General features: G+C 43.5%; 1 protein-coding gene across 1 annotated transcript in view; it reads right to left on the minus strand.

Moving 5' to 3' along the window:
* The window catches only part of hcn5 (hyperpolarization activated cyclic nucleotide-gated potassium channel 5), a gene marked incomplete at its 5' end in the record, with an annotated part of 29884 nt that extends 5052 nt beyond the window's left edge, over window positions 1-24832 (minus strand). The window contains 10 exons of the mRNA XM_079517804.1: window positions 1127-1361; window positions 2313-2459; window positions 8068-8195; window positions 9079-9172; window positions 12864-13025; window positions 18052-18186; window positions 21821-21925; window positions 22521-22707; window positions 23185-23561; window positions 24701-24832. Coding sequence (XP_079373930.1) covers window positions 1127-1361; window positions 2313-2459; window positions 8068-8195; window positions 9079-9172; window positions 12864-13025; window positions 18052-18186; window positions 21821-21925; window positions 22521-22707; window positions 23185-23561; window positions 24701-24832 — 1702 coding nt within the window. The remainder of the gene's footprint in view (window positions 1-1126; window positions 1362-2312; window positions 2460-8067; window positions 8196-9078; window positions 9173-12863; window positions 13026-18051; window positions 18187-21820; window positions 21926-22520; window positions 22708-23184; window positions 23562-24700) is intronic.
* Window positions 24833-26530: the final 1698 nt, after the last annotated feature.

The raw sequence follows: 26530 nt of genomic DNA on the forward strand, positions 1-26530 counted from the left end.
ACCACATGAACCCCAGCGTCTCTCTTCTGAGGCGGACATTCAGTGAGAAAGAATAGCCAATCTACAAGCTCACAATGAGCTATTGGATTGGCTATTTTCTGTGAAAGAAAGAAGAGGAGGAAGTATAATATATTAGAGACCCTGGTCAACCCCGGTAACATCGCTGCATTTCATTGCATTGCTATGCACGGCCGAATCGCGATGCATTGCTGAATCGATTACTTTTGGCACCACTATTGTTATTTACCACAGTGCTACTAGACCATAGGAAATTACACCTGGCCACAAAAGATCACGCGCTATACTGAATGTGAAGGGGGGGTACTAGGGGGCTGCCATACTGTGAGTTTGTCACCTCCCCCTTCACATTCAATAGATCCTGTGATCTTTTGTGGTCAGATCTAATTGCCTGGGGTCTAGTAGGACTATAGTAAATAATAATAAAGAAATGGCCATGAAAAATTGTAAAAAAGAAAAAAAGGCCCATCATTTATAGCGCCCGGACCACTTTTACCGGCGCACCGGAAGTTGTTGTGAATGTCTGTGTAGCAGCTAACAATAGCCACACCACTCTAGAGTCGATCGACAACAACGGGAGGTAAGAATAAATCTATCGCGACTAGCGACTGGACCGCGGAAGGCCGTCAAACACAGGATCTTTTTTCAGAATTAGACGGGATGATTTAGATCGGGAGTTATGAACGTTTTAAGATTTTCATTTTCGTCAGCTAAACAGACAGGGAACATTTTCGATGACGTGTCACTCTTGCGCGTCATCGAGGATTGGGCAACAAGCGCTCCTAGGCTGTGGAGCGATGCGATCGGTTTTGATATCATTAATCTCCGTCCTATTTATCAATCTCCGCCTTGGGCACTTGACCATGACCTTGAACTTGACGGAGATCTCCGCCCTGGGCCTCCATGGTGTTAACCACATATTCGAATGCCCCCGCCCTCCTGTCAAAAATAGCTAAAATCGTTAAAACGAAAGAAAGCAGCAATACAAATGAAAAAAATTCAACACTCTCTAATAACAACCTAAAACATGACTTGAAAATAAATAATAATAATTGTCCTCCTAGTACAGTACTTGAGTAAATGTACTAATAACTTAGTTAGTGGTTACCTCCAAAGTATTCTCCGTCACACAGCTCCTTCTCGATGGTGGCCTCCATGCAGACCTGTCCGTGGTCTATGAAGTACATGCGGTCTCCGGGCGCGTTCTGGTGGACGATGACGTCATTCTGCTGGTACATGTTGTACTCCATCTTGTGGAGGACGACGTTGAGGAACGTTGGGTCCCTGTTCTGGAAGAACGGAACCTTCTCCAGGAGGCGGAGGCATAACACTGACAGGAGTTGCTGAAACACAAAGGCACGCACGCACGCACGCACGCACGCACGCACCCACACACAGAGAGAGAGAGAGTACACGGTAACGGTATGACATTGACAACAAAGTATATAGGTCTGCACTGTACGTACTGGCAAAACATAACGATTCAAATGAATCCAACCAAACAGGAATAACAATAAAACAGTACTACTATAATTGGGTGGAATCTCTGTACGTCCGCAATGTCTCAATCCCCATATGGAGTAGACCCTGATCTCATTGTTCTAAAGTCATAATACTGAATACGAGTTAATATAGATTAATAAAATGTTCAACATATTGTCCTCCGGTGGACATTTTTATTCTGATTTGTTTCTGACCAGTGGCTCCTCACTGGTGGGGTGAGTGAGCCAGTAGGGTACAACAGCCCTGGAGCGAGCAGTGGGAGGAATTAACGACTAAATGTGGACAAGTAAGGTGTAAAAGAAAATTGGCTACTACTTAAAAGAATCACACTCGTGTGAACTGAGCAGTGCAGGCTGTTCAGCAACACCCCAGGCTGCGCTGGCTGCTTTTAGGCTGCTCAACAGTGTGTGACCCGAATGCGACCCCAATCAGCTGCAGGGGTCAATGGGTCGTACTCTAAACAGACATACATACATACACACACACACGGTCACTCATTGGAACGGTTTGGCACCGCAAAAAAAAACCTGTGCGCGCACGCACGCACGCACACATGTGAACTGAGCGGTGCAGGCTTGTGTGTGTGTGTGCGTGTGTGACCTGAATGCGACCCCAATTAGCTGACTGCTCAGTGAGCAGCTCAACAGTGTGTGACCCGAATGCAGGGGTCAATAGGTCGTACTCTAAACAGACAGACATAGAGAGAGACACACAGCCCTTCATTGGAGCGGCGTGCACCGAGAGAGAGAGAGAGAGAGAGAGAAAGAGAGAGAGAGAGAGAGTATGTGTACCTCTTTCAATGCAGAGGAGACAGTGTCCATAACCTCCTTCTCGTCGAACCATTTCCCTCCGTAGCGGAACTGGTAGTACTTGCTGATGCGAAGCTGCAGTTCTGGCGGCAGCTTCATAAAGGTCATATAGTGTTCCAGTCGGCTCACCTGTGGAGAAACGTATGGCTGTTGTGAGTGGTGTCACGCGAGGCGACCTTCCCTGACATAAAGTCAGTTGATGGATAAAGTACATACATTTTGTTTCACGAGCAAAAGCATCACTACTGGTTGCATGAAGCAAAGGTCCGGAATTCAACATTTACCGGAGTAAAAGTACAAAAGTATTGGAATCAAAATGTGCCAAAAGTACAAAGTACTCTTTATGCAGTATGCACATTGTCTCATTTCAAGTTTTCAAATGTATACAAATCTTTTGAAAATAGCATATCGGAGACTCTGTGGGGAAACATTGGCGAATCATTTTCATGTTTTCTGGAGTTGCCCTTCTGTGGTTCCATTTTGGAGAAGTGTACACAGTGTCCTGGAAGCAGTTTTTGGTGTTGACATTCCTTTTGATTTTAAAACCATGTATCTTGCAGATCTGGAAGGACTTCAATTTGCAAAGCAGGATCAGTATCTACTGAGGGTATTGCTGGTGGCATCCAAAAAAGCCTTAACAAAAAAGTGGCTTACAAATGTTATACCAAATATAAATGAATGGATTGATTTAATCTATAGTATATTTATTATGGAGATAATTACATTCAGCTTTAGAGGTCAAGTTGAAGTCTTCACAGATAACTGGTTTAGATGGATTACTCATGTTTCTACCATAAGACCTGATTTTGTATAAATTCAGTTAAACCTGTTTAACCTGTATATGCACCTGTTTGAGGTACTTATGTATTATGAATGATCATCAATAGAGAAGAGAGGCAGATATCTCCCCTTGTGTGTATTGTACGTATATTGTCTTGTTTTGGGTTGTATGTATTGTCAATTGTCAGTCGTTTCGTTTACATGTATGTTTGATTAAAATTCAATAAAACGTAAATTTAAAAAAGAAAAAGAAAATAGCATATCTACAAGCTCACAAGGCGACGCATTGTGAGCTTGTAGATCGGCTATTTCAAATGGCCGAAATGTATGTAGGGCTGAAGAGGGTAATGTATGTTTATATTGTTTTGTAATATTAATTCAAATCTATAAAGTAACTAGTAACTACAGCTGTCAAATGTAATTTCCACCATGCACTGACACAGTCACATTTGTAGTGAATGCTTGGATAAGGATCCTTTGGCTTGCATATATTATATAGGGATGGTTGATTCCTATTTATAGCCGTGTTAATAGCGAGATGGGGGGTGGGCGGCTATTATACTTCAAAATAGCTCCAATCAACGTCTGAACTCTTCTCGGCTGGCCGATCCGAAGGCATTTCAGAGAAGACGAAGGTAACAAGGTAATAGTGCCACGCTGCTTTGAGCAGATTACTGAGTGTTCTGGGTCTGCATGGCGTTCAGAACGCCAAGCACTCGTTTCTACTCCGGGCAGCGCACCCACCGTTCAGAACGCCAAGCACTCGTTTCTACATCACTCCGGGCAGCGTACCCCCCGCGTTCTTCTGCTCCTTTTTCCATACACGTCTGTCACGTTTTTTTCCCCTTTATACCTGATGTAAACAATTAAGTCTTAGTGCTTTTTCTGGTTTTATCCTGGTAGCAGTTTTTGTATTGACCCATTTACAAATGTCAATCAAGCTTGTTTGTTAAATGTAGGCTATATAATTGTACAATCCTATGCGGTAGCCTATATTAATGTCTGTAGTTATGAATGCCTGTACATACAGTAGCCTACTTTATTAGTGGGATTCAGCGTTTTAGCCAAAGCGATGTAATTAAGCATAACAATATAATATCTTCTTAAGCATAATCTCTCTTCAACAAATGGGACTTGGAGCCAGCTTTTTCTCATTGCGGTCCTTTTCATAATTCAGTGTTTTAGCCAAAGTGATGCTGGCCAAATTATTATATTATTTTCATTCCTTACCAAAACTGTGTCGCGTGCGTGTGTGCGAGTGTGTGATTCTGAACTGTGTGTGTGTGTGTGTGTGTGTGTGTGTGTGTGTGTGTGTGTGTGTGTGTGATTCTGAACTGTGTGTGTGCGTGTGTGAGTCTGATCTGTGTGTGTGTGTGTGTGTGTGTGTGTGTGTGTGTGTGTGTGTGTGTGTGTGTGTGTGTGTGTGTGTGTTGAGAATACACACACACGCAGGAGGCGGAGGCGCGGGGGCTGCGCTGCCCGGAATGATGTAGAAACGATTGCTTTGCGTTCAGAACTCAGAAGAGTCTGGTGTATTACTGTATTACTTTCGTTCTCTTCTTGGAGTAGCTATTCTTGGAGTATTTTTGCGACCGAAGGTCTCAGATTACTATGCCAACATGCAAAACCCGTCAGTCGTTCGGTCGATCACGCCTCCCTCCATATATGGTTGCCAGTCCATTACGCCTCGTGACGTCACGCTTACATCCCTGTTATGCCTACATCTGCATATATGGAGCCGGCCAGCAAATCTACATCTCTGACCTCACTGACACCAGATTAACAGTTTAAAGGTCATTACACACTGGCGAATTAGCGACGCGAATTATTCGTGCGAATAATTCGCCTTTTTTTTAAACCAATTGAAGTCAATGCAAGCTTCCACATCAGTGGCGAATGTGCGAATGTGCGAAAATGCGACCGTTTTCGCTCTTTATTTGTTCGCTCCGGTGTTCGCTCCGGTGTCGAATTTTTAATTCGCGTCGCTAATTCGCCAGTGTGTAATGACCTTTACTCCTGCTTCTCAACTGTTCCTTATTAAGAAGCTCTGTTGTTTCAGGCCTGAAAATGTCAATTCAAAAAAAGAAAAAAAGAGGGGAAAAACAGGTCCATATATGGGCACTCCCAGACGATGCCCTAATAATACAATCCCTGGTATGCGCATATATGGAGCTCCCTGATGTAATCAATATTAATCCCATATATGGGAATGTCAATATATGGCCATGTTGTGACAGTCTCATGATAACCAGTGTGGTTGCTGTGACACGAGTCACACTAATGACACTAATAACCAAGTTGGTACAACACATGGATCTCCATATGTGGAGCTGACTATCATCACCTGGATCTCCATATATGAAGATCACGACACTGACCTCATCAAACCCTGGATAGCCATACATGGTTTGACATACTAGATCTGCATATATGGAGACGGCCAGCAAATCTACATCTCTGACCTCACTGACACCAGATGAACAGTTTAACTCCTGCTTCTCAACTGTGCCGTATTAAGAAGCTCTGTTGTTTCAGTGCGACCTCTCCCTTTAGGGTGTCTCGCCCTCAGGGCGTCCTACTGGTGTTATATATCTATATGTTTATGCTGACGTATATGTATTGTATTGTTTTGTTTTGTCTACTCCGAGCAGAGCACACGCCAAGAGAAATTCCAATCAATGTTTCATTGAAATGGATATCATATATGAATTATTGAGTCTTGAAACTTGAACACTGGCTTGCTTTTCTTGCAATTTATTTTGTCACGGTATTTTCACTCTCTGTGCCCTGTTCAGTTGATGTTGACACGGTTCTCTTCAGATAAAGAGGACGAGGGACGTCATATTTCTTCGAAACGTCTGACAGCACTTGTACGTTGTCAGCAGAATGTCACTGACAATTGATAACGTCACGCGATTTATGAATGAATTAAGCTTGCTGCTGACACACACATATTTCTTTCTACGCCTGCATGTAACTCTGAGAAAATACTGTGTATTTTATTTAGCCGACAAACTAGACTAGAGTCTCGCTCATATGGACAGGCACGTGGGAAAGGGAGAATTTTCACATCCTCCATAAAGAGCTTCAGGCTGCATAGCAGCTGGACCTCATCCCTAACCATCCATCTATCTAGCCATAAATCCATCTATCCATCTATCTATTTAATTTAGAGTAGCGAATTATTTTTACCCCCTAATTCTCCTCAATTAGTCGTTATGCCAGTTAATTCCTCCCCACACACATGTCTGTATTGTCACTGCTGTTGTATCCTAGCTGGCTCTCCTGCCAGTGCCAGTGAGGAGCCTCCACTGGGAGGACGTAGAGCCGAATTTGTCCTTCTCCTCCCCCCCGACACTACACCACCTGCTGACAGGTGCCGCCCCACTCCAGTCCGTATGAATACATGCAGTGACAAATAGCACCCTCCCCGCCCGGCTCTGTGTTAGCACGGACGCCAGAACAAAGCCGGATTGCACCACGGTAGACAACCTGGATTATTATTCATCATTGATTTTAATCTTTCTGCACGTCTCTGCTACCATCCCCACAACATGTGGCTCACTACACACATTTACAGTCAAAAGACCACAATAAGCGTTTTTGGTGTTTTGTCCATTCGAACAGATATGTACAACAAATATGTTCATGCAAAAAAAACATTATCAAATTTTACAGCATCATACAGCTGATAACCGCTCAGACGGCTGTGATTAGCGCACCGGGGGGGGGGGGGGGGGGGTATCTGTTATTCTAGGGGATAAGTACATGTCTTGCTCAAGGACACTTGGACACGTATAGTGGTGGAGCCGGGGTTGGAGCCGGAAACCTTTTGCTCCAGCCACCCGGCAGGTGGAATGGAACTGATTTTTCTGTCGTGACTTCCACGTTACCCACTGAGTAGTCTCTCAACCTTATTGACGTGAAAAGAGGGTTCCATTTTTCCTTTGTTTTCCCAGATTGCCCGCTGAGCAACACAGAGAATGCATGTGGAACCCCTGATGTACGTGGTGGCATTCGTTTTGTGCTCTATTATACCCAAGTTTCAGCTACACTTAATTTGAGTCTTCTTTAAAATAAATTTAAAATAAAATGGTATAGTAAAAGTACAAGGTGCCACTGCTTATTCTGCTGAACCCATTTAGACCTGTTGCAACCTATACAGCACGTTGTTATATACCTTTCAATCCTGGAGCTATCTCTGTGTATCATTAGTTAGCAACATCATTATTATTTTTCAAGTTTTGAATAGGAATTTGAAGGTTTTCAGAAACCCTAGGTTAGGTTTAGAAGGCATATGTTTAAAATCGGCCTCAGGTCTAAATAGGTTAAAGTTGAAATCATACCTAACATAACACATAACAAACACCACATCGGTGTTCTGCTAGTGGAGTTGATTGATAAATAAAGCAATGTGTCATATAGACATGTGAACGCCTTACACAGTAAAACCCTAAAGGTGTTAATTTAACTTTGAGAGGGTGCAAACTGGTAGCCTGGCTAATAAGCCAGACTCAAATCACACTGTCGTGTGGTATTTGAGTCTGGAGATGCTGTGTATGGATCTTGTTTCCCGGGGGGCGGGTTCAAACATTTTCTCTTTGACGCAATTGGTCAGAGCTACTGTCAGTCAAAGGTCTCAAGCATTGAACGTCACTGTACCAAAGCCCGCCCATATTGCATACCGTGTCCCGATTGGCCACACCAGTTCTCTGGTGTAGGAAATGGGCGTACAATTGAGCCTCTCCAGACCGTAATCCGCCGGCAGGCAATTCGTTTTTTTTGCCAACGGCTGATTCGGTCTGGCTTATTAGCCAGGCTAGCAAACTGGAACCAAATGGAACCTTATACGGGTCCATTTGGTAACGTCTCGTTACCAATGTGGCTCTCAGAGTCCTTAACACATAAGGGTAGAGAGAGAGGTCGTTATTAATAAAGTGTCACCCATCATTAGGACCTTGCTCTTGTACTCTTTGGCTGCCGGGTCGGTGTTGGCTATCATGTTGGTAGCGTTGGCCACCAGCACCGTGTACATCATGCAGCCAGACACCATGCTAACCATCACGATCCACATCTCAACGTAATCTGAGAAGCAGACAAAGCAAACAAACAAAACCTGTTGTCACCACTTTCTACTTGCGGGTGGATTTCTGCAGGTATAACCAGGGGTGAGCTGTTGGTAGGGCTATCCTATCCAGGGGAGCCACCCTGGTTGTTTTTGAAGATGCACGCAAGCCCGCACAGCCATTCGCAGTTTTCACACCTCGCTAAACTCAGTAAAAACCTGCTGATCGACGCTGAGTGTCACAGCTTGACATAACAGGAACGACCGACCTTGGATGCATATCTGCATATCAATGGTGGCGGTCCATCGTGTTCGATCTACTAAAGTGTCTGAAGTAGGCCTAGTGTAAAGAGTTGGAGAACAGTGGCTGATGGATTCATGAACAAATTAAATTACAGAGGTGACGTTTGCAAGGTAAATGCATAATTATGATGACACGAAAGTTTCCCCATTATGCAAGTAAATAGAATACAATTTGACATGCTGAATGTTTTGGCTCAATAAATAGACCTACATTAAATTTCAATTCATATTCAATTATTAGTGATCGCTCGTGAGCGCGACGTAGCCCCACTATAGTTAAAAAGTCCACAGCACATCCCTGGGTATAACGTCTATAAAACGTATATATTTTTTGCTACTTTCTTCACACCGCTAGATTTTTTTTCCATTGTAAATAATATACTGCTTTGATTTGACTTATGTGAAAAAATAAAACAGAATGAAACTGCCTTGCTGCACCAAAGGCAGGGAGTTCTAGACCACATGGTCTACGTGTGTGAACGGGGACTTCAAACGAGCGCTATAGCACTCTGTGGAAAAAGGATAGAATATACATGTAACTTTGGTCTGTGAAGGTCAGCGATTGAATTACCGGGGAAAGGAAAAATCAATGAGGCTTACTTGTTGGTGCGTCCATGGAGCCATAGGACAACGCAACCATCTGAGACAGAGCGCGAAACACCCCCCACGAGTACTTCACTCCCACCGAGGCGTTCTGCATGGGTGGGGAGAGATTGCATCATCAGTTTGCTTCACAAACATTAACAACTGCATGCCACAAAATTAGCTTTTGCGTCCCTTCGGCGAAATTCAATGTTGCAGCGCAGTTTCAATGAGAGGTAATTAAATAGAGAAAAGGGAACACTGTCAACACATATTACCATAACAAAGGAACCCCAAACTAGACCTGCTACATAGTCACCTAACTCATCTAAGAGAACAGTTTAAAGTAGGCTAATTAATACACAGTAAGACAAATTAGGGTAAACATTTAAATTACACTCTGCCGCAAAAAAAGAAATTGCATAACAAATCCATACATTCTATACCAGGATGCTGTTTATCCCCACGCCCCCTGTGGGGTAATTTGTGCATGCATGTCATTATAGGTGGTGGAAATAAATGGTATGTATGTACCGTATGCACGTATGTATGTACGTATGTATGTATGTATGTATGTATGTATGTATGTATGTATGTATGTATGTATGTATGTACGTATGTATGTATGTACGTATGTATGTATTTGGTTAAAATGGGTAAGGTTTTAAAAAAGGCAAAAGCATGCTCTGTTGCACTGGCCTAAAAGTGGGTCCTCTAAAACTGCTTCAACGTCTGAGAATGTGTGTTTGGTTCATTAGCCACCAGATGGCATACCTTATAAGTATGTATGTATGTCTGTATGTCTGTATGTATTTAAAAGGGGGGCTTTTTTGTAAAATCCCAGCCTACAATACCTTAATATATTTAAAATCCAAAGTAAGGTTACCAGTGAAGGGCAACCTGCCTATTCACTGGGGACTATGCAAGGCAGAGGCGTCCACCCCCCTGAGTCCAAGTTAGACTAGACCGCATACCTAATGTATGTATGTACGTATGTATGTATGTATGTACGTATGTATGTACGTATGTACGTACGTACGTATGTATGTATGTATGTACGTATGTATGTACGTATGTATGTACGTATGTATGTACGTATGTATGTATGTATGTACGTATGTATGTACGTATGTATGTACGTATGTATGTATGTATGTACGTATGTACGTACGTATGTACGTACGTACGTATGTATGCATGTACCGGTATGTATACTGTATGCATGTGCACACAAGCGCGCAGCATACATACATATACATACAAAACAGGGCATAAGTGGCTATAATCTACATTGTGGGATCCACATGAGATTTGCCCTGGTCAAGGACTCAATCCAACCTTGGCTGTTTCTTTGCTGGGCCTTTCCCCCCTATGGCCTACTACTACTACTAGCCTCGCGTTGCGATACTAATATACCACTGCACTGGGCATTGGCAATCCGCCTCGGGGCATATGCATATGCAATAGAGGCGGGTGAAGTGTGGCTGCGCCAGGCTATACTACTACTACACTGTCTCCCTCTCATCTCTCATGCGCTTTATTGTGCGTTATGAATCCCACCGCAGGCCTGCAGGGCCTAACCTCAGTAAGACTATGGTGGCGGCGGTGCACCGCCACTGTCCCCATGCCTTACGGCATACTGGGCCTAACCTCAGTAAGACTATGCTGGCGGCGGTGCACCACCACTGTCCCCATGCCTTACGGCATACATGGTCAACCTCAGTAAGACTATGCTGGCGGCGGTGCACCGCCACTGTCCCCATGCCTTACGGCATACTGGGCCTAACCTCAGTAAGACTATGCTGGTGGCGGTGCACCGCCACTGTCCCCATGCCTTACGGCATACTGGGCCTAACCTCAGTAGGACTATGCTGGTGGCGGTGCACCGCCACTGTCCCCATGCCTTACGGCATACTGGGCCTAACCTCAGTAAGACTATGCTGGCGGCTGTGTACCGCCACTGTCCCCATGCCTTACGGCATACATGGTCAACCTCAGTAAGACTATGCTGGCGGCGGTGCACCGCCACTGTCCTCATGCCTTACGGCATACATGGTCAACTGGCGGCCCAGGGCCCACATGCAGCCCCTACTTTCCCCATTTTGACCTGAGACCAGATTCTAAAAATGTCTTCTACATCCTGACAGTTTTCTGAAAAAGCTATGTTTCTATGTCAGTGGTTCTTGATTTTTCAAAAATAGCAGACCTACAAGCTCGTAGCGCGCCACTCGGTGGCGCGCTATGAGTTTGTAGATCTGCTATTTTTCAATAGCTAAAGCATAACATAATGCTAACACCAAAAGGGGTTCCCGCCCAAAATGGGTTTAATGTGGCCCTCAAGTTAATATCGGAATGCTGATATAATTATAGCTGTTACAATTCCAAACAATTGCAAACATGACCCGCTTGAATTACTCCAGTCTTTAGTAGCTTATTAACTAGTATTATTTTACTTTTACTTTTCAGGACTCAATTTCAAAAATAGCAAAAAAATTATTAATGATTTCAATTCAAATAATAACATAAATAGCAGATCTACAAGCGGCTATTTTTGCTATGCCAGTAATATGCAATGTAGCCATCTGGAGTGAGTGTGGAAATATAGTGGCCCCTCTCCATCGTCATAGTTGCCCACCCCATGCCTTACGGCAGGGGTTCTCAACGTTTTTGGCCGGGGACCCCCGAAAATGCTTTGGCAACGTCTCGGGACCCCCGCCCCGCCCCTCCCGACCCCCAATATAAATTGACTGCTACAATAACCTTAATAATAGAGACAATACACCATAAATAAATACTGGAACCAGATATAATCATTAGGGAAGGTGTATGCAACTATGCATGTACTATGTGTACTATATGTAAACTCTTCATTTCCATTTTCCAGCCATTCAGTTTTTTTTATTTATTTGGGGACCCCCCAAAATAATTTGGCGACCCCCGAGGGGTCGCGACCCACGGGTTGAGAACCCCTGCCTTACGGCAGTGGTTACCAAACCTTTTAATGGGGGTCAAGGACCTCCAAATTGACATCTATTAGCCTGCGGACCCCCATTGGTACGGCTCTAGCACTGCAATCACTTTCAACCGTTTTCATTTCAAGGACCCCCAGTTTGACATGCATTAAGCTACGGACGCCCATTTTAACAGCATTTCTATCTCTGGGAGTGGGAGCCCAATTTATATTGTAAAATCAATGTTAATTTATCTCTGAGAGTGTACATTTGGTTCCATTTGTACCCTCTCTGAGTTACAAACCCATAAGGGTCCATTTGGTTCCTAACTATCATTTAGCTGGGGACCCCCTGGAAATCCCTCAAGGACCCCTGGGGGTCCCCGGACCCCCACTTTGGGAACCGCTGCCTTACGGGAACTAACTATACACATGATGAAAGTGTGTGTAAAGTAAAGTGCGCCTTCCTCACCATCAGTGTTGTTTTTGTCGACTAAAACTAACAGCTAAAAACTAGACTAAAATCCTAGGAAGGGGACTAGTGGACAAGAGATCCAGTATAAGTCATTTTACACTTGGTTGCATGCTGAAAATAGCAGATCTACAAGCTCACATGGCTATTTTCAGCAAGTGTAAAACCAGTCATTACGATGGCATCAAGGCCCACCAAAATACATTTTAGTCGGCTAAATCAGTTGTAGATTTAGTCGACTAAAATCTTATGACATTTAGTCGACTAAAACTAGACTAACACTAAAACATTCCAGGTGACTAAAATGTGACTAAAACTAAATGAAAACTATTCAAGAGACTGTGACTAAAACTAAAATAGAAATTTGCTGCCAATGCTCACCATGAGGTTTTCGTTGCGCACCCAGCAGTCCGAGGGGAACTCCTGCAGCATGGGGACAAAGTACTGGATGCAGCCGTTCCAGTGGCACAGCAGGAAGATCATCATGAACAGAGACAGGATGCGGAAGAAGATGCGAACCACGTCCAGGTTGGCGTTGGAAACCTGCGCGACCGTTAGCATATAACATATAGGATATGAAATGAAATGAAATGATTACTATACCCAGGGTATCTGGGCTAAGCTCAAGAACTTGTTTCCAGCCAGGCCCTGCTCATAGAACATTTCATCGTAGTGGTTCAATGCCTTGTTCAAGGGCACTTCAGCGGTGGTAATTTTAACGTGTCGGACCGCTGATTCGAACTGGCGACCTTCCGGTATCAAGACCGCTCCGCAATCCGTTCGGCCACCGCTGCCACTAATAAAACATATGGCACATGGTTCCCAAATGTTTTAGCTCAATTGACCCATACTATTGTGAAAATAGCTGCTATTTTCACTAGTTCTTACATTTTTTTTAAAAATGTATTCATGTAATTTCTTTGATATATTTTTTAAATTGGTGACATTCTCTTGAAAAATAAATTAGAAATTTAGTTTTATTTTCTGAAAATGATCGATTTGCTTTCCAACTCTACTATACTGTACTTCTCGTACTGTAGGCCTACTGTACAAGCCCTCCTCCTCTGTGTGTGTGTGTGTATGTGTGTGTGCGCGACTGCGCTCGTGTGTGCGCGACGCTGCACAACAGTGCCATCCAGTGGTATTGCTGAGGTGTTTCAGCCGTCCGTGCTCGGACAGACACAGGGACACGCATACATAGGGAGGGACACACATAGCTGCGTAATGGAGTGTAAAAATGACCCGTCTGAAGTGAGTGGTACTGTACTGTACTGTACTGTACTGTACTGTACTGTACTGTACTGTACTGTACTGTACTGTACTGTACTGTACTGTACTGTACTGTACTGTACAAGCTCTCCTCCCTGGCCTCTGTGTATGTGTCTGTGTTAGGCTGCACAGCAGTGACACTTGTTGGTGACAATATGCTATTTCCGTGCTCGGACCCAGGGACACAGCCAGGGACACACACAGCCAGCCAGGCCGGGACACACATAGCTGTCTATAGGAGTGGTTGCACCACTCAAAAAATGTGACCCAAACAAATTGGGATACAGATGTCTCACCTGCACGCGAGACTATATTTACACAAATGCCCATAATGTTCTACATCTGTTAGTGTTCCATGGCTGCATCTTGTGGGCATCCACCCGCCTGGTAAGGAGTGGAAACCAAACAAAGCTGCCAGAGCTATAAAAGTCTGCCCATGCCAGGCTATGTGTACAGTTTGTACGCACATCTGCGCCTGCTGCTATTTTCACCTCATCTCTGACCTGCTTGTAAATGTTATTTTCACTCCCGCTCATGTCAGGAACCCAACATTTTGAAACATCCGACCTGTTTTTGTTTTCCTTGTTATTTCTTCCTTCCTGTCTCTCTATAGTGTACTCTTCTTGCCTTTCCCTGAAAACTACAAACGATGGGAGCTTCTACGAAAGAATGATGTAACCTGTGCTTCCTTGCACCTGTGAAGCCCGATGTGACAGTAACGTTGATTGTTTAAAGCAGGGGTTTTCAACCAGTGGTCCGGGGACCACCAGTGGTCCTTGAGGGGGTTTCAGGTGGTGCCATAAATAATGGAGAGTTGGTAACCAAATAGACCCTTATAGATCTTTAACTCTTGAGAGCGTAAAATGAAACCAAATGGACCCGTATTTTACGCTCTCAAGAGTTCAATTATTGTTAAACATCTGATTTACTTAAAGGAGAATTCCATGCTAGAAGGCTTTCTTACCTTTATTTGTAGTTGTTACGTTTGATTGATTGATTGACAACAGCAGTTTGCAGAATTACAGTACATTTCAAGCACAAACTCAATACAAAGACTGTTAACTGTGAGTGGACTACCCAATTAAGCATTACACTTGTTTACAAGAGGGTCCACCTTGTTCAATTCATAAAAAAACGTCCCCACCAAAGAGGTCCAGGTGTTATTTTGTGCAAAAGTGCATTATTGGCTGTTTCCCCTACTATAAGTCATCAATGGGGGTTGGGTATTTGTGCTAATTCATCGAAATAAGTGTGCCGCTTGGGATACTATTTACATTATGAAGAGAGGATATATATATTAAAAAAAAGATTTTTGAGCGATGGAAATAAGCAAATTAGCACAACACCCCAATGCCCCATTCAATTCAATGCAATTCATTGGCTTATGGTAGGGGAAATAGCCAATAATGCGCTTTTGCACAAAATAACACCTGGAACTCTTTGGTGGGGACGTAACAACTACAAATAAAGGTAAGAAAGCCTTCTAGCATGGAATTCTCCTTTAATTTACAAGTCTACATCATAATTAGAAAATGTAGAATAATTATTTTGATCAATGTTTGCCTGTTATCTCTCCTAACGGTATCACAAATGTGGTCTGAGACTAGGCTAATGAATGCCGAAAAACAGTCTAAGTCCACACTATTGATCCATAATGTATAAATGATAGATAAGGGTTCAGGACAACGAGGCCTTTTCGTGGAGGGGTCAGAATGAAATTTGGACTTAGACTGTTTTTCGTCTGTGGTACTCAGTGGTCCGTGGCTCAAATGCTGAATAAATAATGGGGTTGAAAACCACTGGTTTAAAGGCCCTGTATGTAACTTTTCCCTATGTTTACTCTTCTTTACATGATACGCCAGCCCTTATCAGCTACCAGAGTAGTGTGGTGATGGTGTTTACCAGCAGAAACACATTGTTTTGGGGCATACAGTAGCAGTCGTGGCCATTTTGTGGTTTCACTCAACAAAAAAACGAAGGCATTTTTCATAGAAATTTCCAAACATATTGATATCAATTATTTGAAGCCTAGAATCAAGCCATACATGGTCCTGGTGAATCATGACCATAAAACCTTTGATTCTTTGATAAAAAAAAATAAAACCACAAAACAAAAGTGTGTTTCATGTTTATTTTTCACAATCAAATGTTTTATGGTCATAATTCACCAGGACCAATGCTATGCCCTATTGAGGGAAATGATTTGTTTTAAAAAAAGAAAAGATAGGCTATATAGTTTTGTTATGTAAACACAGTGCAAAGTTACATGCAAAAGTAGCCTTGCCGAGCCATGAGGCCCATAGGGCAGGAGCTTATATCCTGTTTCTGTAGCGTGACTGTGTGAGGCAGCTTGATGTACAAGTACACCCCCTGGACATGACGCTAGTATGTCGCAGGGATTTATCCCCAATCCAACCCTTGATGCTGAGTGCCAAGCACGGAGGCATTGGGTCCCATTTTCAGAGTCTTTGGTATGACCCGGCCGGGGATTGAACCCCGACGTCCCAGTCTCAGGGCGGACACTCTAACCACAAGGCCACTGAGCTGGTTACATGCATACTGTGCCTTTAATGTAAACTTAAATTTGATTATTCTAATCAGATTATTCTACCTATATTACACGGCTTGGTTGAATGCTTGATTCTGATTGGTCAAACGCTGTTATGTTATTTCAGGATAATGACCGATCAACTCTATAACAGACCGCTGTCTAATCAAAGGCTCAGAGCACCTGGCTGCGCTGCTTGGCTTTTATGCTGTATCCAACATATAGTCATGTAAACAAACACACAATATCATTTACAACTAAATGTTGCTCTGAAGAATGTTATTGAAAACTTCCTAAGCGAGAAATTGATAGTAGCAGTAGCCGAAAGTTGATTCTATTTGATCAACACTCACTTCCTTGTTTTCCGAGGCGACATGTGTGCTGCGCTGGGCGTAGGGCCAGCACAGCACTTCGTTTTGTTGATACTTTTGGGTCAATTAATTAATGAATTTATTAAGTAGCCGTGTAATAAGCGGGGTAATTGATGGGTCCGCTGTCATTATCGAGAAATTAAATCCCTTCAGGATGATTAGGCACCTCCGCTAATGCACCGGCGTCTGTACCCAATCACCTTGTCGGGATTTTATTTCTCGATAATGACCGTGGCCACAACCATCAATTATCCCTAGTTGCATAACGCGTATTTTCAGTGGCGTGCACAGATAGACACTAGGGGGTGCTTGAGCACCCCCTGCCCTTTTGGCAATGCGCCCGTTTGAAAAAAAAACGAAAAAAAACAAACATTTTTTTTCTCTTTTTTTTTTGATTTTTCAAAAATAGCAGACCTACAAGCTCATAGCGCGCCACTCGGTGGCGCGCTATGAGCTTGTAGATCTGCTATTTTTCAATAGCTAAAGCATAACATAATGCTAACACCAAAAGGGGTTCCCGCCCAAAATGGATTAAGGCAACCGGCCGGTTCCACGCGCTGCACAAGGTGCCCTTTTTTAACTTGAGCACCTGCCCCTCTAAATGTCTGTGCACGCCACTGCTAGTTGCATAACGTGTATTTTCTTTCTTTTTTCCAGGTAAAACTCCTCTGTACTCATACGTTAGTAGTGAAGGTGACACAACGAGAGCACCTTCTAAACTAAATGTGTTGATATGGAACATAGCCTCAAATTGCTCCTTCTAACTAAGTTGTGTTGTATATTTGGAACATAACACTGTGAAGCTGTTCACAAAAGGTTTACCTGACTTTGCTACTACAGGGAAAACATGCACACTATTTTTGAGTGGTGCAACCACTCCCTTACGGAGCTGTGTGTGTGGGTGCCTGGCTGGATGGGTGGGTGGGTGCGTCTGAGCACGAAAACAGCATGGTTGTTTCTCACCACCTGTGCGCAACCTAACACACAGTCACACACACAAACACACATGCACTCTTTATTCTATCCCTTTGTTTGCTGTGCTTGCTGTTTTTCTTTTTGCTGTTTTGAATGTTGTGCTGCTGCATTGTCTGAAGGAAGCCAAACAAAAATAAGTTTTATTCTTATGTACCTGTACACAAGATGAAACAATATAGTACAACCTTGAACCCTTGAAACTCTTAACCACGTACGTCGTACGACACCACAACAGAGTAGACAAGCTGTCCCTGTCAAATTAAGCTGTCAAATTAAGTGACCTAGTCGCTAATGATCACCTCAGTGTCATGAACTCACTGCAATTTCACAAAGTCATTAGACATTAGACCCGACTAGGCAGATGGAGTATCTGGTAGAGAGCTTGGTAGGATTAAAACGTACGTACTTTCTCCACTTCGTTGAAGAACCTGACCAGCCGGGACACGCGCACCAGTCTGACGAGGCTGAGGATTCGGACGAACATGAGGATCCTCATCATTTTGTTGGTCTTGGAGTCGCTGTGGTCTTTTGGTAAATAGGCCTACGACATTCGATAAACAACAAACATTGTGTTTACGTTTAGTTCCATCCATAGACCTGCTACCATATGCAGGGCTCTGAAGCCTGATTTAACCTTGGTTGCGCATTGTGCATGTCTCACATCGTAAATAGCAGATCTACAAGCTAAATAAAGTAAAATCGAATCAAATCGAATTATAGATATCTGCGATGTTCGGTAGCGAGACACCGGAGCGCAACTATAAATCAGCCGTAATTTGATTTGACTTTATAGTCCTTTGCAATTTGCATTTGATCCACCCTAAGGAGCGATGAGCAGCCGCTGCGAGTGTGAAGTGCTCTGGGAGCAGGTTGGTCCCTGGGCGCTGCACAGTCAGGGACACAGGGTAAAGGGTTGGTCAAGGGCACTGTCAGGAGTACCTATATGGGCTCCATCTTGCGCAACCCTTATCCCTTATCCCTAAACTAATTTGCCATTTTTTACTATTTTGAAAATCATTTTAAAATAGTTCAACTAGCCGATCTACATCTACACGTTGTGAGCTTGTAGGTCAGCAATTTGAACTATTTTAAAAGGTTTAGGGATAAGGGTTAAGGGGTGCATGGCCAAGATATAGCCCATAGTACGCATGTCTTTTGGTATAGAAGGAAACGGGAGAGCCTCGAGAAAACCCAACGCAAACATGGGGAGAACATGCAACTCATGCAAACATGCAAACCCTCTCTGCACTACCCGGGAGTCCGGGACCTTGCTGTGAGGCAACAGTACTTGAATTAACCAACTGTCTGTGCCACCGTGCATGGTCACAATGATGGCTGTGTTGGTCAGACAGCCTTTCCGCCCCAAAAACAAATATCTTGAAAATGACTGCCTGGGTTGCCATTTGTCGAGCACCTTTTTAATTAAGCTGTCCCCAGACATGACCCCTACTAGTTTCGGTGACCCAACAATGGCCTTTACTCTAGCACCACCCTCAGGCCAAACTTTCCACTTGCACACACACACACACACACACAAGTGATCTCAAACTCTAATTGCCAAGCTCAGTTCGCCATTAAACATGGTGAGTGCCTTCCTGCTCCCTGAAGGTGAAACCTGACGGTGCATTCACACTGGATACTGCGACACATTGTGAGCTTGTAGATCGGATATTTTCAAATGGCCGAAATGAAGTGGCTAATTCTAGGCTAGTGTTTTGAAATAATAATAATAATAATAATCAAGATCTACAAAGTAAATGTAATGGAGTAGAAGTACAATATTTGGATCTGAGATATAGTGGAGTAGAAGTAAAAGTATTGAAAATTGGAAATACAGTACTTAAGTAAATGTACCTACGCTATTTGATTTTGCCGTTTTGCCTCAACGCAATCTTATAGCTAAACAGTACGAGTTGAAATATGTTTCTGATAACATTTCAGATGAGAAATAGGCAATGCAGAAACGTAATCTTCATTCATATTTCATCAGCACTGTCAACCTTTATCGTCTGATCAAATGGATGGATGTGCTGGATGTGTCACGACGGTGGACAGACCTCATTTGCATTTAAAGTTGAACTCTATGTAAATTTCAGGCGCAATGACCAAAAACCTTGCCATGCTATGAGCATCATGCACCACACAGTCGCATCAGATGGTATCCATTGAAAATGAATAGGATCCTCCAAATCCTCTGCTAAAGCATCCAATGTTGAATGCACCACTATTGCAACTATAATTTGAATGACCCCATGTCCCATCCTCTAGTCTAGTGCCACCCTCAGGCCAAAGGAATAGGAATACACACACACACACACACACACACACACACACACACGCACACGTACACGTACACGTGTATATATATATATATATATATATATATATATACACATACAGGACCGTAATGGGTTCCCAAGGGCCCCCGGGCTAGACAACATTTCAGGGCCCCCCTGGGCTGTGTGGTGCATTTCGGCCGCACGTCCCCCCGAGAGAGAGAGAGAGAGAGAGAGAGAGAGAGAGGGACTGACTGACTGACTGTAATCGCTGTGTATGGCAGGCTGCCATGCACAGCGACATTGGCCGGAGTTTCCACAGCTACCCCACCACAACACAGCGTCACTGTCTGCAGTGCCGACAGCAGAGCAGAAGCTCTCAATGTTTTAACCATAATACTAAATATACAATAACTACACATAAATCTCACTTGAATTGGATTGCAATACTTTACAATTAAAAAAAATGTTTTTTGGAGGGGCCCCCCAGTCGCCCCGGGGCTGCAGCCCACCCTGGCCCAATGGTAAGTCCGCCTCTGTATGTATATATATATATATATATATATATATATATATATATATACACACACACACACACACACACACACACACACACACACACACACACATATATATGTCTATATATATGTCCATATCCACCTTTCCCTACTTTTCTATCTTTCTCTTTCATCTCTCTCTCTCCCTCCCTCCCCATCTGTCACTCTGCAGTTCTTTTCTTCCTCCCATCCCTCTCTCCCTCCCTCCCTCCCTCCCTCCCATCCCTCCCTCCCTGAATGTCATTAATATAACATAAACACAGGAAACCTCAATGGTATCTCAAGTCAAATGTGAGGCCCAAAACAGCACCAACGCAACTCCTTGCAACAAAACAGTTGTATGGACATGTCACACCAACGCAACTCCTTGCAACAAAACAGTTTCATGGACATGTCACACCAATGCAACTCCTTGCAACAAAACAGTTTCATGGACATGTCACACCAATTCAACTCCTTGCAACAAAACAGTTGTATGGACATGTCACACCAATTCAACTCCTTGCAACAAAATAGTTTTAAGGACATGTCACACCAATTCAACTCCTTGCAACAAAACAGTTTTAAGGACATGTCACACCAATGCAACTCCTTGCAACAAAACAGTTTTAAGGACATGTCACACCAATGCAACTCCTTGCAACAAAACAGTTTTATGGACATGTCCCACCAATTCAACTCCTTGCAACAAAACAGTTTTATGGACATGTCCCACCAATGCAACTCCTTGCAACAAAACAGTTTTAAGGACATGTCACACCAATGCAACTCCTTGCAACAAAACAGTTTTAAAGACATGTTACACCAATGCAACTCTTTCATGCAACTACCTGCAACTACTCGCAAACCGTTTGGCTGCAAGGAGTAGCATGGCAAATCATTGGTGCGGTTTGGGCCTAACAGGCACCTCCAGGATAAAACAGACATATTTTGTGGACCCCATGACTTTTCCTCTAGCGCCACCCTTTGGACAAATCCAAGTTGGTTGTAAGGAGCAGCACAGCCTCTTAACCCATTTTGACCTGAGACCAGATTCTAAAAATGTCTTCTACATCCTGACAGTTTTCTGAAAAAGCTATGTTTCTATGTCAGTCGTTCTTCGATTTTTCAAAAATAGCAGACCTACAAGCTCGTAGCGCGCCATGAGCTTGTAGATCTGCTATTTTTCAATAGCTAAAGCATAACATAATGCTAACACCAAAAGGGGTTCCCGCCCAAAATGGGTTAAACTATCAATCAGCGGCAATGAAGCACATACAGTAATTCTATCATGCAGCTAAAACAAACCATGTACATTAGAGTTTGAGCAAGTGAACTACATCAACAAAGCATTCCTTATTACCGCAATTAAAAGTATGTATCCTATAGGGAAAGCTGCTATCACATCCGGTATGAACCATGACCTCAGGTAGTTCACACGGATCAGTTTGACATCCAGGATAGCCATCTGTGAAAAGGCACAGGACAGCAATGTGAGTCAATGCACACAGCCTGTCAAATCACAAACCTAACACTCCAACTACATTTTTTACGAGAATATTTTTTGCACAAATCGAGTCGGCGTGAAATCAGAACATCTGTTCTCTAAACAGATGCCAAAATGTAATATTTTAATTCTACTTCTCAAACTCGAACTCTGCCTTGGGTATCATTTGACAGGATCAAAGCAGATTTATTTGACCAAAGCAGATGTTCAAGGTCACTGTTAAACCACAGCACAGCATGGTCCAACATCCCATCTGGGCTGTGATCAGTTGCCATTATACGTATGTCGGATAAGAGACACAGCCTATAGCAAGTAAAGCTGGAGGAAAACAAAAACATTCTATAATCTAAAAACTTGATTGCAAATGTTCTATGAAATGACAGGTGCTGACTTTGCCAAAGGCAACGGTGGGGGATTTATTCATCTAGTCCTGCATGTAGCTATTGCTTAGATTACATATAGAGGAAGTGAGAGCTTGCATGGGCTGCACAGGGATTATAATCCCCCTGATTGTAGCTGAAAATAGAGTAGCCTATAATATAGCAGCCGTTTTCACCTCAGCATCCTCTGGTATGATTCCCATTCGGAAATTCAGGGCCACGTCTATTAGGAACAGCGTGTCTGAGAACACGTTAAAGCCCTCCCATCCAAGCCCATTATCTCCGTCCAGAAAAGCAATCTCCATCGGAATCCCAATCAGGTTCAGAAATGTGATGGCCATCATGCACATAATGTAATAACTCCTGAAAGAGAGGGGAGACAAAGAACTCTCTGAGATACAAATTGATGAGTTAACTCTGAGGAGACTTATTGCATTTTAATTTGATTTGTGATATTCATTCCGCTGTTTGCACATTGCAGAAGCTGCCACCAAGTTATGCCACCACTGCGTGTACTTGTCGTTGATTTGATACATGTTGATGTTATTAGTTACTACTACATTTGGGGCTCAGATGCTGCTCTCAAGTAACTGCAGTCGCAATTAATTCTCTCTGCTCTACTTTCACCTGCGTACAGTCAACTTCAAAATACGTACAATAACACACGGGTGATGAACACTAACCCTCACAATAAAGACTGCTTCTACATACCTGCCTGACAAGCAAAACAACTCCAATTTTGGAAGGGAAAAAGGATTACACCAAACTTGCTGAATCTGCAGAACTTTTTGCATATTCTGCAATGGCCTAGATCTGTCAAGTCAAGTTTATTAGCCCTACCTCATGGGACTGAACGGGTGAATGACGAGAACTTTGTTCTTCAGCTGGCGGACGCATTCCTTCTCCACGGCAACCTCGCTGCCGTAGACGTACAGGGACTGCCGGTTCAACTGCGGAAGAAGGAGAGCCCTCCATCCACAGGTGGCCCTGGTGAAGCCCCCAGCCGGCCGGCTAACTTTCTCCATCCCCCCCAGAATATCACGCCGCCGCCGCCCCCCTCCCTCCCTCCACCTCTTCTTCCTCCTGCGCTGCGTACCCTCTGCCTCAGCCCAAAGCACGGGCCATGCTCCTCCAAACACTTGGCTCAGCTGCTCGTGTTGTTGTTGTTGCCCCGGGAGGAGCAGGAGTCCGACTTCGCTCTTCTCCGCCTGCCAGTCCTGACCTCAGCGTTTGGTAACACGGTAATTTTCCATCACCGGCGTTCCGTGAGCAAGAGGTGCTTATTGAGGCTATGTGGAGGGGAGCGGAGCGGAGCGGAGAGGATACCAGACTTTCCGCTCACCCTGTCCCTCCCTCTCCCTCTCTCTCTCTGCCACACACACACACACACACACACACTCTCTCTGTATGTATCATACACGCACACACTGAGTGCTTTCTCTCCCTGTCTCGCTCTCTCCGTCTCTCTCCCTCCCTCTCCCTCTCTCCCTCTCTCTCTCTGTCTGCCTCCCCTTTTCTTTTCTTTTTCTCCTGGCTCATCAACTATTCAGTAACTGCCTCATCCCCCCACATGAATCAAGCCGTGTCAAAGGGGTGGTTATAGGGCACCGTCCCGCTCACATTAAGACAGAACACAATGGATGGTGGGTGAGGGTGGTGGAATGGTGGGTGCGTGTGTGTGTGTGGGGGGGGGGGGTTGAATATCACAATTATCGTCATCCGAACAAGACATCTGGCAGCGCACACGGATGGAGTTCAGTCTCGGCCATCTATACTTGGGATGTAATTAAATACGGGACAGTGTTACGTGATACTGTACATATGCTCGGTGCTCAAGGCGATCTCCACATGCAGACAGTGCATTATTTTACATCCAATTATAAAACCAGATAAAAAAAAAACGTGACATGACTGACTCGGTGTGAGGATTGCAATATTATCCTCTCGCAATTTCCTTGATGGATTCCTTTTGTTTTTGTTTTCTTAGAAGAGTGACGTGATGCGATGAAACCAGAGAAAAGAGAAACAAGAAACAGGATTAATCCATTGAGACCTGGAACGCATCCATGTCACGTTAGCGTTTAACCACATTAACCATTAACCCATTTTGGGGCGGGAACCCGTTTTGGTGTTTTAAACATTGTTATAATTTAGCTATTGAAAAATAGCAGATCTACAAGCTCATAGCGCGCCACCGAGTGGCGCGCTATGAACTTGTAGATCTGCTATTTTTGAAAAATCGTTAAAATGTGCCTCAAATCTTTCCGAAAATTGTCATGATTTAGAAAACTTTTTTTTTTAAATTTCGACGTCAGGCCTGAATGGGTTAAGAGATGTAGTCGGACAATTAGCTTACACAAAGGGCGGTGGAGAGGTGGCTGTGGCGGTCACGTGAGTGGGCAAGCCATGTGGACTCTTGTGGAGGACACTTTGGACATGGCAACTCTCCAGTCTCCACAACAAGCCATGTGGAGGACACTTTGGACATGGCAACTCTCCAGTCTCCACAACAAGCCATGTGGAGGACACTTTGGACATGGCAACTCTCCACAACTGCTCATCACACTTCAAGGACACCTCTGAGGAAAGGATGAAAAAGCCATTTGATTAACATCTTACACAGACAAAATGCTTCACTTAAGTGGAGAGAGTGAGGTCAGTCTCCCAACCTTCATTGCTAAAACCAAGTGTAGGAAATCAATCCAAGTCTTTAGGGCGGGCATGCATACACATTGGGGCGATGATGTGATCGGTTTTCAAAGCAGGTGTTTTCGTGGCTGTTCTTGCCTCTGTCCTAGCAACTACCGTCCGCAATTAGAAGGCCCCAGACGTCTCGGTAGGCAGAGATCTCTGATCGTCTGGCAAGTCGAGACACAACTAGTGTCACAGTGAACTAATGGGTGGGTGAATATTTTACAATTACAAGGCTGCTTTCTTAGTAAATTAAACATCTCCTGATGCACAAACGAACAGACACTCTCCTCAAGGCGACCCAACCATGGCTGATTAAACCCCAGCATGTGTCCAAGTGGCATGCTAACAGCCCCCACTGTCTCTTTCAGATTCAGAGACAGTAGCTGGGGAGCCACAGGCCAAAAAGCTCAAGGAATAAAGTGTCATGATACTTTATATAAGGCAAAATCTTCCAAATTTCATCATACTTTAAGTAGCATGTCAAACTAGGGGGTTTTCATGATTCTGAATCCATTCCAAGCATTAGTTTTGCACAACAAACAGTCCTTGGCCTAAATTCGGGCCATAGCCACTTGCCCAAATGTGCCCAAATGCGCTGACCTCATCACATTTGTGATGATGGCTATGGCCGTTTTTAGGCCAAGGAGTGTTTTTCGTGCAAAACTAATGCTTGGAATGGATTCAGAATCATGAAACCCCCCTAGTTTGACATGTCACATGCTACTTACATTTGGACATTTTTACCTAATAATTGTCTATGGTGTGGTATACTAAAATGGCCATAACTTTTTTTCGCGTTGTTCCCGGCAGAGCAGACCTTTCATTCTGTGGACCTTAATGACCAAATTAATAGAAAAAAATCACACCCGTGTGAAGTGAGGGGCGCTAATATATTAAAGTCCAACTCATGTTGATGTAATGGTGATGTAAAACAAACGGTGACAAAACAAACATTAAATTATCTTTATTGTTAATGGCATTTAATGTTTGTGTTATAGGGACAAGATGACGTAAATGTTCCCTTCATTGTCAATGGTGTTTTTAAAACAAACATTGAACTAAAATTAAACGTTATATTATCTTTATTGTTAATGGCATTTAACGTTTGTGTTAGGGACAAGATGCCGTAAATTTTCCCTTCATTGTCAATGGTGTTTTTAAAACAAACATTGAACTAAAATTAAACGTTAAATTATCTTTATTGTTAATGGCATTTAACGTTTGTGTTAGGGACAAGATGCCGTACATTTTCCCTTCATTGTCAATGGCGTTTTTAAAACAAACATTGAACCTGCTCAAAAACACAAATACAAAGTATGTCGAATGACATCACAGGTCCTCTCAAATTTTGAGTGACTGGCTCCCTGGCTACAGTCAGTGGGGAAGATGGCTGATGAGATGTTGCTGACATCTCATAGATATAGTTTACTATGAATTATGAAAACCTGCAAAACCAAAATCAGTCAGTCACACGTGTCAGTCAGTCACGCAT

The sequence above is a fragment of the Electrona antarctica genome (assembly GCF_951216825.1).
Source record: "Electrona antarctica genome assembly, chromosome: 13".
Classification (NCBI taxonomy): Eukaryota; Metazoa; Chordata; class Actinopteri; order Myctophiformes; family Myctophidae; genus Electrona; species Electrona antarctica.